Here is a 17986-nt window from a genome sequence, read left to right as displayed (position 1 = left end):
AGACTAGATTATCATTTGGATCCCTTTTAGACGTAATCAGACAGGATTGGGTCTTTGAAAAATTAAATTCGACGAGATTATTTTTACCCCAGGAGGAAATACTCTCGAGATAACCGTCCATTCTCTGCTTCAAAGCCCTCCGAGCCGTTGGAGTTTGTGTGCCCTTTGGGGGCTTGTCAAACAAAAAGCTATCATGAACTGTACTGTCATCCGCGTAACAATGAATCGGTGCACATGTCAAAAGGTCATTGATGTGCAACAAAAACGAAGTCGGAGATAGAACCGATCCCTGTGGGACGCCAGCATTTATGGAGTGCGAGGAAGAGGTGAAACCGTCATCTATAGTTACTAATTTCATATGTTTACACTAGATTTCATATTTCATACAAAGTAATTACACTCAATTGGTCACCATGAAACAGGCAGCCGCCTAGTATGGTGATTCATTATATCTACTTTATGTAAATTTCAAAATAATGTAACATGTATTAAATAAAAAAAAATCTAGTTGAAAGTGCTATCTCCAATGGGTTGCCCCGTCCATTGATAATCGGAGAATGACCGCCATTCCTCGAAAACGGAACCTCTACCCGAATCCTTCCTCTAGTGTTGCCCTAGACTGATTAATTAATTAGGAAATAATTAACTAGTACTTAACTGATCCACTTCGACTCCACTACTACTGTGAATAAATAACAAATTTAAAACTACTTCATAACAATATTTTCTTATTTGAGTTGGGAAGTTTCGTTAGAAAAATATCTATATTTGTAAATTATTTTAACGTGTTTGTATATTTAATGTAAAAAATCTGATGGTATTCACGCTTTAACCGTTTAAAATAAGTTATAATAATTCTAAATTAATTGCAACCAAAACATATCTTTTCAGGGAAACATTTACTGTTAGGCCCCAGGATGTGTACGTGTACACGGGTAGCATAAATATAACTAAGGGAGGACTTCTATCTTACGTGTCTGTTATCCACGTCCACAGTGGATATTCCATAAAATCGTTCGTCGATGATATAGCTATTATGAAGGTGAGCCGTTCTAAATTAATTATTTTTATTTGTGGACCACTGTTTATCACATTTCAGCTTCCTACAACATACTTTATTGTTAGATGCAGATGAAGTTTTTTTGTGTAACGCTTTCCGCAGGTTGAGCATCCAGTTTTCTCTTATTGTCTCCAACATTAAAAACATTAGATATTCGACGAATGACCGGTCAGTGGGTGAGTTTGCATCGCGCCTCGAGTCCCACCCAGACGTCGCGAGTTCAATTCCTCGACTGGCTAAGTCCTACATCACGACACAAGCAACATTTTCCTATTACTATGGCAGATATGGTGGTAGTAGAAAATTTTTGAATATTTTCGGGTTGACCCGGGAATGTTTATCTTTGAATTATTACCATTCACTACAATTTCAATTCCTGATTGTGATCTAAGTTCCAAACCATACATTTTTTTTCGAGCTTACATTTAATCAGTTTGTAAATAAGTATTATATATTTATTGTTTTGGTGTTTAATTCGTAGAACTCCATTTAATTTTTTTAAATAAATTTAAAATGAATCAAATTTAAAAATGTTATAATAATTATTAAGTTCTGCAAGTATTTCTGTTATTTTTACAGTTTTTAATGTGACAGCTGTTTTGGCTTTTGAGGCCATTATCAAATTGTCTGATAATGTTTGTCACAGTTTGATAATGGCCTGTCACAGTTCTGTCACAATTCTGTCACAGTTTGATAATGGCCTCAAAAGCCGAAACAGCTGTCACATTAAAAACTGTAAAAATAACAGAAATACTTGCAGAACTTAATAATTATTATAACATTATTAAATTTAATTCATTTTAAATTTATTAAAAAAAAAAAAAAAGTATTATATAGCCAAAATAAAACAAATTTTTGATTTCCTCCTTGTGACTTAACTTCAACTGAGACAGCATAGTATGGAATTAGTAAATTAAATTTGTAAGAAAGGAATATGAATTAAAAAATTTATACAAAACAAAAGATTACATTATTATTCTATAAAATGCATCGTTTTCATATACACTTAAAACAAATTTGGCACTCGTTTATAAAATAGTTTCATATCATTTTGATGATCACTAATTTTTGTCCATTTTATTTACAGCTTGCTAACTAACTAACCATCACGCCGTTTCCCCGCAGGGGTAGGCAGAGAGGACGGACCGCCAAACAACTCGGTCTTGGCACACACTCCTTGCCTCATTCACATTCATACATCGTCTCATACATACTCTTCTATTATTCTGACTCTTGACATGGCCCGACTCGAGTATCTGATTCACTTGATCGTGCCATGTCTTCCTCGGGCGTCCCCGACTTCTGCTACCATTCACATTTGCATCATATATCCTCCTTACACTCCTATCTTCGCTCATTCGCTCTACATGCCCAAACCAGCTTGCGACTCCGCTATATCTATCGGCCTCCACTTACACAATTGCTTTGAGAACAACCTCCGTCTCCACGAATACTATGTGTACTGTTAGTGGATGGGGAACTTTATCTTATGTAAGAACACACATTTAATAATATTCATTTTTAAAGTGTATTTTTTTCTGTTAGAAATATTATAAGAATATACCTATTACAGGCGATGACGGTTGTCTGAATTCTTAAAGCAAACAATTCAAAATTTGAAAATTATGACACTTACTTTGAGATCGAAACTTCTAGACGTCCTTGAACCGAAGTTAAAGACAAAGTCACAGCCATAATTAATATTTTTACTAAAAGTAAAAATGCAGATACCTGTTAAAAAAAAATCATATGATTCAACTGACAATAAACACAACTACCGTTTTAAATAAGCATTAAAAAAATGATTCAACTTAATGACAATAAACAACAACTTTTTTCATTTACGATTTTGAAAAATATTGATATTTATTATTATTTACGTAAATAATAATTTATGAGAAAATTTACCAACCGACGCACCATTTTGGCAGAACACTGAAATGAAGTTCACGCATAATTCGCGTTTGTTTGTAGGCAGTGTAGAAAATATGAAACACACAATCGGCATAAGAGACAATTATTCGGGATCGCTGGCCAGGCACCCGTTAATTATAAGTCAAAATGGTGCGTCAGTTGGCAAATTTTCTCGTAAATTATTATTTACATAAATAATATTAAATTTTAATATTTTTCAAAATCGTAAATGCAAAAAGTTGTTGTTGTTTGTCATTAAGTTGAATCAAATGATTGTTTTTTTTTTAAATCGTATTAAAAACGGTAGTTGTAAGTAAAGAATTACTTTATTTTTTTAAATATACGGAAAAAGGTAAGAGGGGTGAGTGGGAATCCGGAAATCAGTGCGTCCAGAGCCTCGATTCTCGACGAAGTCATTCTACTGATGACTTTTGACGTTTATCGTATGTAAGTATGTACCGTCGACGAGACTCAAGAATAATAATGTTGACAAATGTATGTGTAAATTAAACACGAGTTTTGAGGAGACAGAACGAACTGGAACTTTTATTTGAATAACTTAAACCATAGACAAGATAATCATAGACAACAGATCATTTTGATATAAGAAATTAACACCCCCACTTATCAAAATAATGTAGGTACACAATACACATATGTATTACAAAAGGAATATGAACATTGTTAATTCTTTACATCCTGTATACCCAATAACTGCATAAAATAATAATGCTTAGTATTAGCTAAACCCTTTGTAAATATGTCTGCTGGCATTTCAGCTGTTTCCAAATATTTCAATGCTACAATTTTATCATTAACACATTCTTTACAAAAATGGTATCGTACATCAATATGCTTAGTTCTTTTGTTAAAGCTATTATTTGAAGACAACTTAATCGCACCCTGATTATCATTAAACAAAGATATGGTGTATGACTCATTGGTTATTTCTTTTGACAAATTACTTAAATAAATAGCTTCCCTACAAGCTTCAGCCACACCCACATATTCGGCTTCAGTGCTCGAAAGAGCGACGGTTTTTTGCTTTTTAGCTTCCCAAGAAATAACACATCCAGCTAAACTATAACATAAACCTGTATAAGACCTCCGATCTATGATATTGTTCCCCAATCTGCATCAACAAATCCTTCTAATTTTGAATTACCATATCTAGTATAGGTATTTCAATCCAAAATGTTTAGTTTTCTTAAGATATCTTAAAATTCGTTTAGCGTATAACCAAGTTTCCTGGTTATAGCAATTATTAAATTGACTCAGAAAACTTAATGCAAAAGCTATATCAGGTCTTGTTAACACCGCCAAATACATAAGTCCGCCAATAAGCTGCTGATAAGGTATTTGACTTTCACAATTTTTAGTTTCTTTGTTAATATTCAATTTAGCCTCTAAAGGTGTATCTGCTACTTTACAATCTGCCATGTTAAATCTATTTAACAACTGATTAACATAATTCTCCTGGCTTAAGGTAACTGTACCATTAACTTTATCAATATTAACACTCATCCCTAAACAATTTTTTACTTGACCTAAATCTTTTATTTTAAATTTTGAAGCCAATACATTTTTCAAATATTTACATTCAACATTATCATCTGAAAACACAAAAAAATCATCTACATACAAAGTAACTATTGTCTTTTTATAATCCTTAATTTTAGTGTATAAACATGGTTCTAACATGGAGCGTTTATAGCCTATACCAACAAGACATTCATCGACCTTCTTGTACCAGGCCCTTGAGGATTGCTTAAGACCGTAAATAGCTCTATTCAATTTAAGTACTTTATTATTATTATTTTGAGAATCTAATAAACATTCTGGTAATTGCATGTAAATTGTTTCCTCAAGGTCCCCGTTCAAGAACGCTGTAGTAACATCTAGATGTGTAACATCTAATCCAAGTTTGACAGATAATGCGAACAACAATCTCAAAGTTGAATGTCTAACAACAGGCGAGAAAGTGTCTGAATAATCCACATTTTGCTTCTGCATGTAGCCCTTGGCTACTAAACGTGCACGGTATCGAACATTATTACTATTGTCAATCTTTTTTCGTAACACCCACTTGCACTTTACTACAGTTTTACCATCCTTTGGCACATCCACCAGCTCCCATGCATTATTTTCTTTAAAAGAATTAAGTTCTTCTTTCACTGCACTTAACCACTGTTCTTTTTCATTTCCCTGTAATGCTTCTTCCAAAGATATTCCACTAGCATCATCAAACACACCCTCAGGAATACACGTATTTAGCATCCCATACCGTTCTGGCTTCCTAATGATTCTGCTGGATCTAATACGCTGCTCAGGTGAATCAGAAGCATCTTCATAATCACTAGGAGTGTAAGTATCGTCTGATGTATCTTCGACTAGTATATCCTCTTCTAAGGTTGTATCTTCTGAACTTGATGTGTCTTTGCAACTAGTGTCCCCCACTGGACATGATTTTTCTCCACTCTCGGTAATTGATATATTGACCTCCGGGTTCTTTTCATCTTCCATGATAATGACATCTCTACTTGTAAGAATACATCTTTTAATGGGATCGTAAATTCGGTATCCTTTAATATTGTCGGCATAACCTACCAACAATTTTTTTTTAGCCTTAGTATCCCACTTAAGTCTTTTTTCTTTTGGTGTGTGAACCATCACATCACTGCCAAATATACGGACATGACTTAAATCTGGTTTTTTGTTTGTCCAAAGTTCATACGGTGTTTTGTCATTCAAGCCTGATGCGATGGATCTGTTTCTAAGATAGACAGCAGTATGTGTTGCTTCTGCCCAAAACTTCTTAGGAAGTCCTGCATCGAATAACAAACAACGAGCTCTTTCTACAATGGTACGGTTAATGCGTTCACTCATCCCATTTTGTTCAGGAGTGTACGTATTGGTTTTTTGATGTAAAATACCGGCCTCCTTTAGGTATTTTTCAAACTCATTGCTACAAAACTCTAAGCCATTATCTGTCCGGAACGTTTTAATCTTTTTACTATGCTGATTTTCAACTAAAGCCTTAAATTCTTTAAAGAATTTGAACGACTCACTCTTTGCTTTCAGAAAGTAAACAAAGGCCATGCGGCTATAGTCATCAATAAAAATTAGGAAGTACCTCGATCCTCCAATAGAGTTCTCTTCCATAGGTCCACATACGTCTGCATGAATAGTGTCTAATATGCTGGTGTTCCTTGTTCCTGTATGAGTAAATGGAAGGCGTGATTGTTTACCTTCACAACATACAATGCATGTACTTTTGACAAAAACTGCTTTATCATTATATGACACACCAGTCACTGCACCTTTGTTCATCTTATCCATGTCTTTACAATTTAAGTGACCCAATCTCCTGTGCCACACTTCACTAGTGCTAACACCAGTTGATGATGTAAACAAACATTTCTTCTTTTCTGTTCTCAGTTTATATACACCATCTGTCAAATCTGCTATAGCAACTAATTCATTATTTTTATTATAAATATAGCAGCAATTTTCTTTGAAATTAACTTTATTGCTCTTTTTAATTAACTGGCTCACTGACAATAGGTTAGTTGTCAATCCTGGAACACAAAGTACATTCTTGACAAGAACTTCAAATTCACTTTTGTAGTTTTTTGTTACAATAATTACATCACCTGAACACGACACTTTCAGTTTTTCATTATTGGCAATAACAATTTTTTCATCTATTTTGTGATCCGCAACATTCTGAATCCATTCTTTACTTGTTGTCAGGTGCATGCTTGCACCTGAGTCAACATACCAATCATTTTTGTTAAATTGTCCACTTAAAAACACCGCACTGAATGCATTAGTTTGTTGACGTTGAAAAACTTTCGCATTCGTGTTTTCATTACTCGGACATTGATTTTTATAATGTCCTGGTTGTTTACACCGGTAACATTTCACATGACTTTTGACATTTACATTGACATGTTGATTAGTTTGACTTTTGTGAGCGGGTTTATTTTTCTTATATTGGTACTTCTGCGAACCGCTTACGAATGCACTGCTAGCTTCACTGTAATTGTGACGGTCTGTCACTTCCGTTTCCATGTCGATGAGTTTCGTTCTAATGGCGTCCGTTGTAATTTTGATTCCTGAATGCTCGATTGCCATTATCATTGGCATAAATTTTTCTGATAACCCAGCCAACAATAAACAACCGACCCACTCATCACTGATGCCAAATCCTGTCCCACTCAATTTCTGACCTGTTTCGACCATTTGCGTTACATATGATTGCATTGAATCACAGTTTTCCAAGCGAATAGAGATCAAATTACGTAACAGAGCTATTCTTCTTGTAAATCCAGAATCATCAAATAATGACTTCAACTTGTTCCATAGTTCCAACGTAGTTTTCACGTCTTTTATATGTACATACAACGCACTGTCTATAGTCATAATTAGTTTGGCTTTTGTTTTTGCATCATCTGCGGCTTCTAATATCTTCCCGGTAACTGGATTGATGCTATGCTGCAAATCCTCCAGAATTAGAAAATTCTCCGCGGCAAAGGTCCATTCGTTGTAGTTCTCCCGGCCTTTAAGTTTTGGAACATTTACTAGATAGTTCGACGCCATTCTTGCAAACTATTATTGCATTCACTGAATAACACTTCCCTAACTTTGTTTCAACACGTTATTGAGAAAAAAACAACTGTAACTTTTACTTTTAAAACGAAAGACGCTGGGCTCATAACCTGTAAATTAAACACGAGTTTTGAGGAGACAGAACGAACTGGAACTTTTATTTGAATAACTTAAACCATAGACAAGATAATCATAGACAACAGATCATTTTGATATAAGAAATTAACAGTATGTACTTTCCGCGGCGATTGCGAGCGGTCTGAATTTGAGAATCGATACCCTGGAGTGACAAACGTACGCATCCATCACCTCCCACTGTGCTGAGAGTTCGGCTGGACTGGTCAAATAGTCTGATAAGCTACCTATGCTGACCGTTATAAACACCAGCAACCATTGTAATAACGGCGTCATAAAATTGTGAAATTTACTGAAAATAATAAGAATTATGTATTTTTGAATTTTAGAGTGACAGGTATGTGATGTACGTCACATCTGAAATTATATTGTTTGATAATAAATGAGTATTTAAATGACTAACTCAGAGGTTATATCGGTATTTTAATTAAACCTGAAATTATTCTGCTAGTGTTAGTGTAGCGCCTAGCATACAAGCTGAAGATCCGGTTTGAAAACCCCGTGACACCTGAAATTTGTTTTATCTTTGCATATTTCTGTATCTTTCTTTTTGCTGTGAGAATTTTATTGAAGTGAAATATCCAAAATCAGTGATGTGAATGTCAAGTGTGCAAAATTTCATCAAGAAGCATCAAAATTCTGTTTAAAGGGATGAGAAAAAGCATGGGGTAAAATTTCTAAATCTCTTGTAGACAGTGACCTTCCTCTTGTTTTAAAGGTCGAGTGTACAAAACTGTAGAATTGTGTAAAAGAAAAATAAAAAAGTCACATAGATTATTATTAACTTTGGTTTTACGATTAGTTACATCGTATTTTGTGTAAAGTTGCTGTAATTGTGATTATTTGTTGAACAGAATGGCCCAGTTCCCTCCACCTTGCAATATGTGAATGTGCCTATTTATAACTACAACACCTGCAGAGCAAAGTATGGATCGAACAATGTTCAAGATAAAATGATCTGCGCTGGATATGCAAACGGCGGAAAGGATTCCTGTCAGGTACCCTACTCATTTGCAATATAATCAATAGAAATCCTTAAAAACGGGACTGCAAGCCACTTCATGATAATGTGTTCATACACGTGTCCTTGTCTTAATAATATATCAAGACGAAGTGCGAAAATGTTAGATTTTTTATGAACACGTGTTCGGACATCGTGACAAAACATTGGCATTTTACTTAAAGTTTATCAGGGTACCTATCAATTGATTCGTTAATGGCCTACAATCCCGTTTTTAACAGAAATACGAATAATATGAAGAGATTCTTAAATTGACGATATGTGTAGCCATGTTTTGGCACACCCTCCTCATACCTCAAACATACACTTCTGTCATTTTTATTATTGACATCGCCCGATAAGTATTTTTTGATTCACTTCTTCATCGTATAGAACCGATGGGTCATCGTGAAATCTGACGATATTTTAAATGAACACTCTTTATGACTGAAAATACTTTTTGAGGATCATCTTGATGTAATTTGAATGAAAATTTTATATAATGCAACCTTTGTAGATATAGTCGAAGATCAAACATGACTCCATTTGAAGTACTTAAAATGATGATTTTTTTTTATTGACTTCGAAGGCCAAAATATATCTTTGTTTTTAATATAGATATTTTATATTTCTACATATTTAATTTTTTTTATATATTTCATGCTTTATGATTTTTTTACGGTGTGGAAAATAAAGAGTAAATTTTTAAAATATATATGTTTAAAATTAAATATAGTTTGTCCACTCATCTTTAAGGAAACCAATATTTACAAAATACTTAATAACTTTTGATGTTAGTGGTTGCAAAATTTCATTTGCAGATGTTTGCAGAAATTTAGTTTTTATTAACTTTACTCTAATTGGAGAGATAATTTTTATTAATTATTTATTTTTATTTTTATTTTTGGAAACTTTAGAGAGCTGTATGCTGATTATTATTATTTCTATCTACTAACTTTCATTATTTACATATTTTCATATACTCTTTCTCGTAGTATTTTTATTAGGTACTACAAAGTTGAAGTTGAAACTAAATTAAATTTTGACACACTTTGTTTATATTTGTTAAGATTCGTTCTTAGTACCTAGGTACCTACATAACAACAATTATTTTGTTGTTTCAATTTTTCTTTCTTTAAATTCTACAAATATAATACTAACATTTTCAATTTTTTGTAGCAGCTTTGTTTCCGAGAATGATGTTTTCGTTCAGTTATTATCAACGTCATTTTTGGTTTGTACCTATTTTTACTTATGTTACATCCAGAACATAATGTGTAAAAAAATATAAATTAAAATTTACAAATTTTTTGTATTTCGGAATATTTGTCAGTTTTTAAACTTCATTTTTAAAAACTGTTTTTTTTTAGTGATGCAATAATCTCAAACGTTCATAAAAAATGATATTTTTTAAATTATATTAATACACCCATAAATCATTAAAATAACACAATTTCCGTGTTTCGCAATTTTTTTCAGTACCTTAATTTTAATTTCAGGAACCCAAATTTGTTTTCCTTAATGCTACATTTATCTAGAAGGATTGTAAATATTTTCATGAAAAAAATACCTACAGTTTTTTTATACGCGACATAACTTCGCGACATCGCGCGCCGCGTAGCGACTTGGCTTAAGAAATATGTAGCGTTATGCTGCGTAAACATTCGAGGGCCGAAGTACGAATTATGGGAAGTATTTCCAATTGTATATGAAGTATAACGCCATTCACTAGCGTTTGGCTTCCACCCCTCCCAAAACTAAACTAACAATGTTAATATTTAGCTTGGCTTGCACCCATCGCTAAACTAAACTAACAATGTTAATATTTAGCTTGGCTTGCACCCATCGCTAAACTAAACTAACAATGTTAATATATAGCTTGGCTTGCACCCATCGCTCAACCAAACTAACAATGTTAATATTTAGCTTGGCTTGCACCTATCGCTAAACTAAACTAACAATGTTAATATTTAGCTTGGCTTGCACCCATCGCTCAACTAAACTAACAATGTTAATATTTTGAAGACTTCATATCGTTTTATAGATAAAACCTAACAGATCCTGAGATCATTGTGAGGTTCTGTCAGTTCCAAAGACTTCAATAGGCTGATCCCGTGAAATGAATGCCGGATGATCGGACGCCAAGAGATGTGACCACGTAGGTTCCCCAGTGGAAACGACCCAGAGACAGACCGACGACAAGTTGGAAATGGCGCAGACGAAAGACTGGAGGCAAATGGCAAGAGACCACAGTCAGTGAAGATTTGGGAGGCCAAAGTGAAGTGTTATAAATAAATTAAATTTTTATTGTATTTTCCAGGGAGATTCTGGCGGTCCCCTCGTGTGCGGAGGCAGCGTGGCTGGGATAGTGTCATTCGGTGATTTCTGTGCCCAGCCCTTCTCCCCAGGGGTCTACACGGAGGTCTACAAGTATAACAAGTGGATCAAAGATGCAATTAACGCTTCCCTCCCGACCAGTACGCTGTCCTTCTGCCTCCTCGTGATCGCCAACTTCACTTATTTTCTGCTGCACTAGTTCAGCTGCTGAATGCCTCAAAGCCGTAAACTATTCTCTATACAGGATCAGAAGAGTCGATACTCCCAAACATCCTTCCTCCATTATCCTACCCATTGTCTTACTTCATAATTACTTTGATTAGAAATCTTGCCATGCACATTCAAAACCATGTGACAGGTGCTTAATAATATATTAGTTACCTATAAGTCGTACGGGTTGCAAAACTATTTATTTATAATGCTGAAAAGTGTAAGTAACAAAATATTTTACTGTTGTTATTAATGAACTTATTACATACATTTCCAAGTATTCTTCTTTTGAATTTTCTAAAAGCTCAAATCGGTACGGACAGATTTATTTAACGTTGACATCGTCATAGTAGATTTTAAGATCGACGAAGTATGTCAGTTTACGTATCCATGGATCACAATTATGAAAGTTTTCTGGTGGCATAAATAAATTGATACGTTATTACAATAAATATTTTTCATTGGTTATGATATAAGAGACAAAAATATTTTATAATAGTCCCCGAGAACCTTATCGATTTATTTTTTAAATGGTTTGATATTTTTGTTTAAAGGTGGAAAAAACCAACTTTATTTCATCCAGTGTCAAATCAGAGGTAAAACAATTAGTAATTGCTGTAAAATATTTTTTTTATTTTGTTTAGGACGATTAAGAAAGTAATATCTTCTTTATCGTCACACTTCTTTTTGAAAAAGATACAACATATTTTCTTATTGGTATTGTTACGAAAGAAATTTCATAATTATGTTGATTTATATTTACGAGTTATTTACAGTCTGTGAGTGGATCCCTTCACGGAGGAAACTTACTGATACAAAATATTACTAACTTATTAAAAATCTGGTAAAATTAATCGTATTCCCGTAAAAAACGGAAAAGCAACCCTTTAACGAATGAATTGACAGATTGTCACGCAAAATATATGACGTACAATAATATCACTAGCCTTTTCCCATGTCATAAATCTAAAGAGAGCAATGATAAAATTAAACTCAGGATTCGTGAAACAAGACGATACTGTTTTCCACAAGGGAGATTAATGCTAAAATAAGAACAAAATGCTTCTAATCAATATATTGGGCATATAAAGCCAGGGAGAGAGAAAAGAGATGGATTTTACAAACTTCAGGATTTCAGGTAGCACTCTCTCCCAGGCGTGATTTTACAGGACCTCTTCTAGAATCATGGCAAAAGGTCCATTTCTCATGTCTGGGAATCAAGCGGCGAACCGTGTCCGATCCTCTTTCAGCCAACTGCGTACATATTTTTTTTGTCAACAGTGATTCATATCAAAGCTCTCGCAAATACAATTTCATTTAACATGGTTGATACTATCACTAATTACAGACAAACACAACATTGATGACATAATGGATAATATGCTTCACAGTATATTACAACAAGAACACTGTAAGTAAAGAATAATGTACATGTATGCACCTACATTCATACATGTATACACACATACATACACTTACAAATACATTTCATAACAGTAACAGTAATTAGTTTTTAGAACAACGCGATAGGGAGCTTTAAGTCTTGTTAACATTTGATTTGAAGGTGGCCAATGATGACATTGACAAATCAATAGAATGACGTGTATGTCTCGTTAAAATTACTGCACATTCTCGGTCAAGTTGAGTGATACCCCAGCTTAGTTTGATATCGGGAACCAATTCTAGGAACGTTGAACATGATTTGATAGAGCAGAAAAGGGCAGTTTATTAAAGCATTAACATATGAGCGGGACGAGCTCGGCAGAATTTTCAGGGCTTGTTTCGCGCACCCAACATAAAAACACTCGCACCAACCATGGCAGCCATTTTTTTCTTATTTCGGTAGACAATGAACGCAGGAGAACACGCCGTCCATGGGAGGAACAAGGTACTCGTTAGAAAAATCATTTAAATACCGTCATTAGGTAGAACACTCCTTTTAAAACTGCGTGGATTTTCTAGGCAAAATTCAGCTTCAGTCTCGCCAAAAACCTGCGCCAGCCTGCGAAAACCTAAATCCACGCGCATCCATATTTCTTGAAGTATAACTACGTTACAAGGTTTCCTAACAAACTGTCGGTAAAACAAGAATGTTTTATGGGGATGTCGGAACACGTGAACATAAAACATATTAGGATAAACGCAGCTGCATGAACACGTGTTCAGATATGTACGGACAGTTTGTTAGGAAATAGCCTGCCATCACGTTTTGAATAGGATTTTAATAAATCAGCCATACTCATCTCTCACCGTGTTTATATTTGAAAAGTACTGATTTGACGGGTCGCTGTGTTGGCGATGCCTATGCTAGTTTTTATCATCACAAGGATAACTACCTTGTGACTTGTGACAGCATTATTATTAATTTATTATAAGGAATGATTAGTTGCCTGAAATATCAATACAAATTGATAATATCCCCCGAGTAAAAATAAATGCCGCCGACGGGAATTGAACCCGCACCTTTTGATGTCCGGTCAGATGATCTGGACCACCCATTTTGTACATTTATTTATTTACAGGTGAAAAAAATATAATAAACAGTAATTGTGGATTGAAGTACTAGTACAAATTAAATTATTTGGCGTGTTGGAAGTAAGTACAAGGTACATGTGCTGGCTTATCAGACACAAGCATAGGGTAACCATACTAACAATTACAAGATGGATAGTATGAATAATAAATTATAAGAAAAAAATAATAATTAAGTAAGTAAATAAATTAGGTAGATAATAATTAAAGTAAATAATATTACGAGAATGAAGTAGACGGTAATAAGTAGATTATAATAAGAAGAATTGTTTATGGCAATGAATTTTGTTCCTGAACCCCGTTTTCCTCTCCTTCATACCTCTCCTCTTTGTCCGGGAGTCAGTCAGTCAAAAACCAACAGCCGTGACGCGAGGTGAACATTATTACCCAAAACGAATGGCATAGCAATAAAAATCATCAAAATAAAGTTTTGCTAATACCACAACTACAGTGCACTCCAAGTGCATCCCAACAAGTGAATGTTCCTCCACCTCCGTAATTACCCTTATACCTTTATAAAACTAATTGCCAAAGAATAATTGATTATGTTATAAAAGGTCCACAGCTTAAACAAGAAGTAAATGATAATAACAATAAGTAAGTTATATTAACAATAAGTAAGGGATTAGTCACCGAACCTCGGTAGTGTTTTTTAATTTGGGAGGTGATCAATGGGTACCGCCGCCCCGGGAACCATACTCTGGGTTACCAAAACCTCTGCCACAGGTCACCTGAAGTGGTTCGCTACGTTTGGTGACTTAGCAGGGGTGCCCGGGCTCATGGAGGGTTGTGCGTTCTGGATCACACTGATGAATGGGTCGGCCTACTCACTGCGGGGCGGGCTGGGCTGGGAGAGGCCGGTTGAGGGAGATCCAGTAAACCGGTTATCGCTGTCCGGGCCGCTGGATAGTACAGGGGCCCGACCCTTGGGCTCACGACCAAGGGTGGGCTGCCCCACCAGCCAGCGAAAAAACCCTGCCGCTGATGTTGTGCCGGTTCGTGACCGGTGAGGACCCAGCATCTAGCGTTTGGGGCGCACTGGGCGACCTCCACAGCCGGACTCTCCTGCCCATTGCCTAGAACCGCAGTCAGAAGAACATACCTTACATTTGGTGTATCCAGTTGCTCCACTCTCCAACTCCCCACCCAACCTTTTTAACCTAATCCTTCCCAACCCATCCTAAATCCCACAAACAAATAAAACAAACTTAAAAACTATGAACTCACAACAAATTAATATAAACTCAGCGACAGCGAACAGTAGGAGTCCTCAGTGTGGACCGAGGATGAAGGTGAATTTCGCTAACATTCGCGGTCTGCACACCAACCTAACTCCCATCCACCACCACCTTCTCTCACAAAATTCCCATCTCCTCTTCCTTACGGAAACACAAATTGCCGAGCCCCCAGATACCTCCTATCTGAACTGCCCAGGATATCATCTGGAAAGCCTTTTCAGGCCCAAAGGAGGTGTCTGCCTTTACAGCCGTGCTGACATCAGCTGCGCTCGTCTCGCAAATATCGAGAGCGCAAAACACGAAGTGTTATAGGTACGTGTGGATCTCACCGGTATGATGAGAATTTATGCGTGCCTATATCGCTCACCAAACCTTGCCGAATCAGACACTGTTGAGTTGTTTAAATACTTGAGTGACACTGTAGATATTCTCTTGCCCCGTTACCCATCGGCCGAGTTTGTAATCCTGGGGGACTTCAATGTTCATAATGAACAATGGCTGAAGTTCTCGGGCCCAACAAACTCTGCCGGTAGATCTGCGGAATCCTTTGCCCTTATCCATGGACTAAGCCAATTCGTAGAATCTCCGACCAGAATACCAGACATCCCATCACATCGAGCCAACCTACTCGATTTGTTTCTCACTAGTGAGCCACTCGGGTACAGAGTGGAGGTGACAGCGCCCTTAGGATCCTCTGACCACTGCCTGATTACCACCTCTGTCCCATCCTCCATGAACCGTCAACCCGACAAACATGTAAAGAGGAAGGTATGGCACTACAGGGCAGCAAAATGGGACGGCACGCGGTCTTTCTTCGGCGCCTTTCCTTGGAGTACTGTATGCTTTAGCTCCGAGGACCCATCAATTTGTGCACGCGAGGTAGAAGAAGTAATCACATCAGCAATGGATTGCTACATTCCCTTCTCCGTCAAATCCTCTGGAGCGGGCACAAAACCGTGGTTTGACCATCGCTGTGCTGAAGCTGTCAGACTCAAAAATACGGCTTTTAATGCACTCCGGAAGATTAGCTCCATGAATAACCTTTCGGAATACCGAAAACGAGCAAGGGATTGTAAGAGAGTTCTAAATAGAGCTAAGAGCGATCACGACCAGAGAATTGCGAAAAAGCTGGCTGACTGCCCCACTGGTAGCCGTGCTTTCTGGTCACTCGCTAGCTCGATCGGAAGAAATTTCTGCAGAACCACTTTCACACCTCTGACCAAGCCTGATGGTCGGCTGGCTAACTCAGCCCGCGAGAAAGCTGAATTATTAGGCAAAATTTTCGCGGAAAACTCAACTCTTCAAGATAACGGAGAGACTCCCCCTTCCATTCCGCACTGCGGTTTTCAAATGGAGGAACCGAAGATCCGGAACAGAGAGGTTCTCCGAGTCTTGAACGAGCTGAAAGTCGACAAAGCCAGTGGGCCGGACGGAATACCTGCCTTGGTCCTCAAGAGGTATTCTGCAGAAATGACTCCAGTGCTCGCGAAATTATTTAGGCTCTCTCTCAAAGGTGGAAAGGTGCCAGATCTTTGGAAAAAGGCAATCGTCCACCCAATCCCAAAAAAGGGGGACCGTTCCGACCCTTCTAACTACCACCCCATAGCCATCACTTCCATACTCTCGAAGGTATTAGAAAGGGTGGTTAACAAGAAATTGCTCACATATCTCGAGAATAACAATATCCTAAGCGATCGGCAATATGGATTTCGTCAAAACCGATCGTGTGGCAATCTACTCGGATATGTAACGCATATTTGGGGGCGGTACATGGAACGTTTTGGTGAAACCCAAACCGTTGGGTTGGATATCTCCAAAGCCTTTGACAAAGTCTGGCACCGGGCGCTTATCGGGAAATTACCATCGTATGGGATCCACCCAACCCTGCATAGTTGGATTGCGGACTTTCTGAGGGGAAGAACAATTCAAACCGTGGTTGACGGCTCTTCTTCCTCACCGCACCAAATCAATGCGGGGGTGCCACAAGGATCTGTGCTGTCTCCGACGCTGTTTTTATTGCACATCAACGATCTCGTTGAATGTGCACCAATTCACTGCTACGCTGATGACAGCACCGTTCACGAGGGTTATCTTTTTGACAGGCCCCCTTCCACCTATGATGTCCGAACAGCTCGGGAAGTTTTGAAGCGAATTGACCACCACCTAGAGATGGTTCGTGCCTGGGGTATGGCCAACTTGGTAAGTTTCAACGTCTCAAAAACCCAAGCGTGTCTGATTTCGGCAAAGAGGGAGATCAATAACTGTCTGGTGCAATTTGATGGGAGCACTCTCCCCAATAAAGACTCCATTGAAATGCTTGGAGTTACTATATCAGACCAGCTCAAGTATCGGGGATCCATAGAAGCCCGAGTAAATCAGGCCTCCAAAAAGTTGGGCGTCTTGTACAGGGCTAGGAGATTCTTCAACAGTGACCAGCTGCTGACCCTGTACAAGTCTCAAGTCCGCCCAACTATTGAATTTGGGAGCCACCTTTGGGCTGGTGCCCCAAAATACTTGATAAACCTGCTTGAGTCTGTGCAAAGGAGAGCGATCCGTCTGATTGACAATCCGTTGTTAACAGACCGATTGCCTTCTCTGATGCATAGACGCAATGTAGGTATGCTGTGTCTGTTCTACAGGTATTTCAATGGAGCCTGCTCCAAGGAGCTAGCAGCATTGATTTCTGATGCACCGGTGCACGTGCGCGAAACTCGACGGACACGAACTGAACACCCGTTCACGGTTGACGTTGGCTTCATGAGAACGGGCCGTTTTTTGTGTAAGTCGGCTCGTATGTGGAACGAGCTACCGGCATCTGTTTTTCCTCCCTCCTATAATCCGAGCCTCTTCAAGGCCCGCATTAACAAATCCCTTCCTACAGCCCCTACCTTACTCCGCCTCACAACGCCGCCCAACCGGGTGGTGACATAGTTCCCCTGTCTGTGCACT

General features: G+C 37.3%; 1 protein-coding gene across 1 annotated transcript in view; it reads left to right on the top strand.

Moving 5' to 3' along the window:
• LOC149423328 (trypsin-like) overlaps window positions 1–11530 on the top strand; it is a 28660-nt gene extending 17130 nt beyond the window's left edge. The window contains exons 4-7 of the mRNA XM_089632954.1: window positions 892–1042; window positions 2441–2551; window positions 8575–8718; window positions 11041–11530. Of these exons, the coding sequence (XP_089489080.1) occupies window positions 892–1042; window positions 2441–2551; window positions 8575–8718; window positions 11041–11256 (622 nt within the window). The 3' untranslated portion in view covers window positions 11257–11530. The remainder of the gene's footprint in view (window positions 1–891; window positions 1043–2440; window positions 2552–8574; window positions 8719–11040) is intronic.
• The last annotated feature ends 6456 nt before the right edge of the window (window positions 11531–17986 follow it).

The sequence above is a fragment of the Hesperophylax consimilis genome, chromosome 6 (assembly GCF_061612785.1).
Source record: "Hesperophylax consimilis isolate HC1 chromosome 6, BYU_Hcon_1.0, whole genome shotgun sequence".
NCBI classification, from domain to species: Eukaryota; Metazoa; Arthropoda; class Insecta; order Trichoptera; family Limnephilidae; genus Hesperophylax; species Hesperophylax consimilis.
Note: the sequence above shows the minus strand (reverse complement) of the source record. Positions and strands in the feature narration are given on the sequence as shown.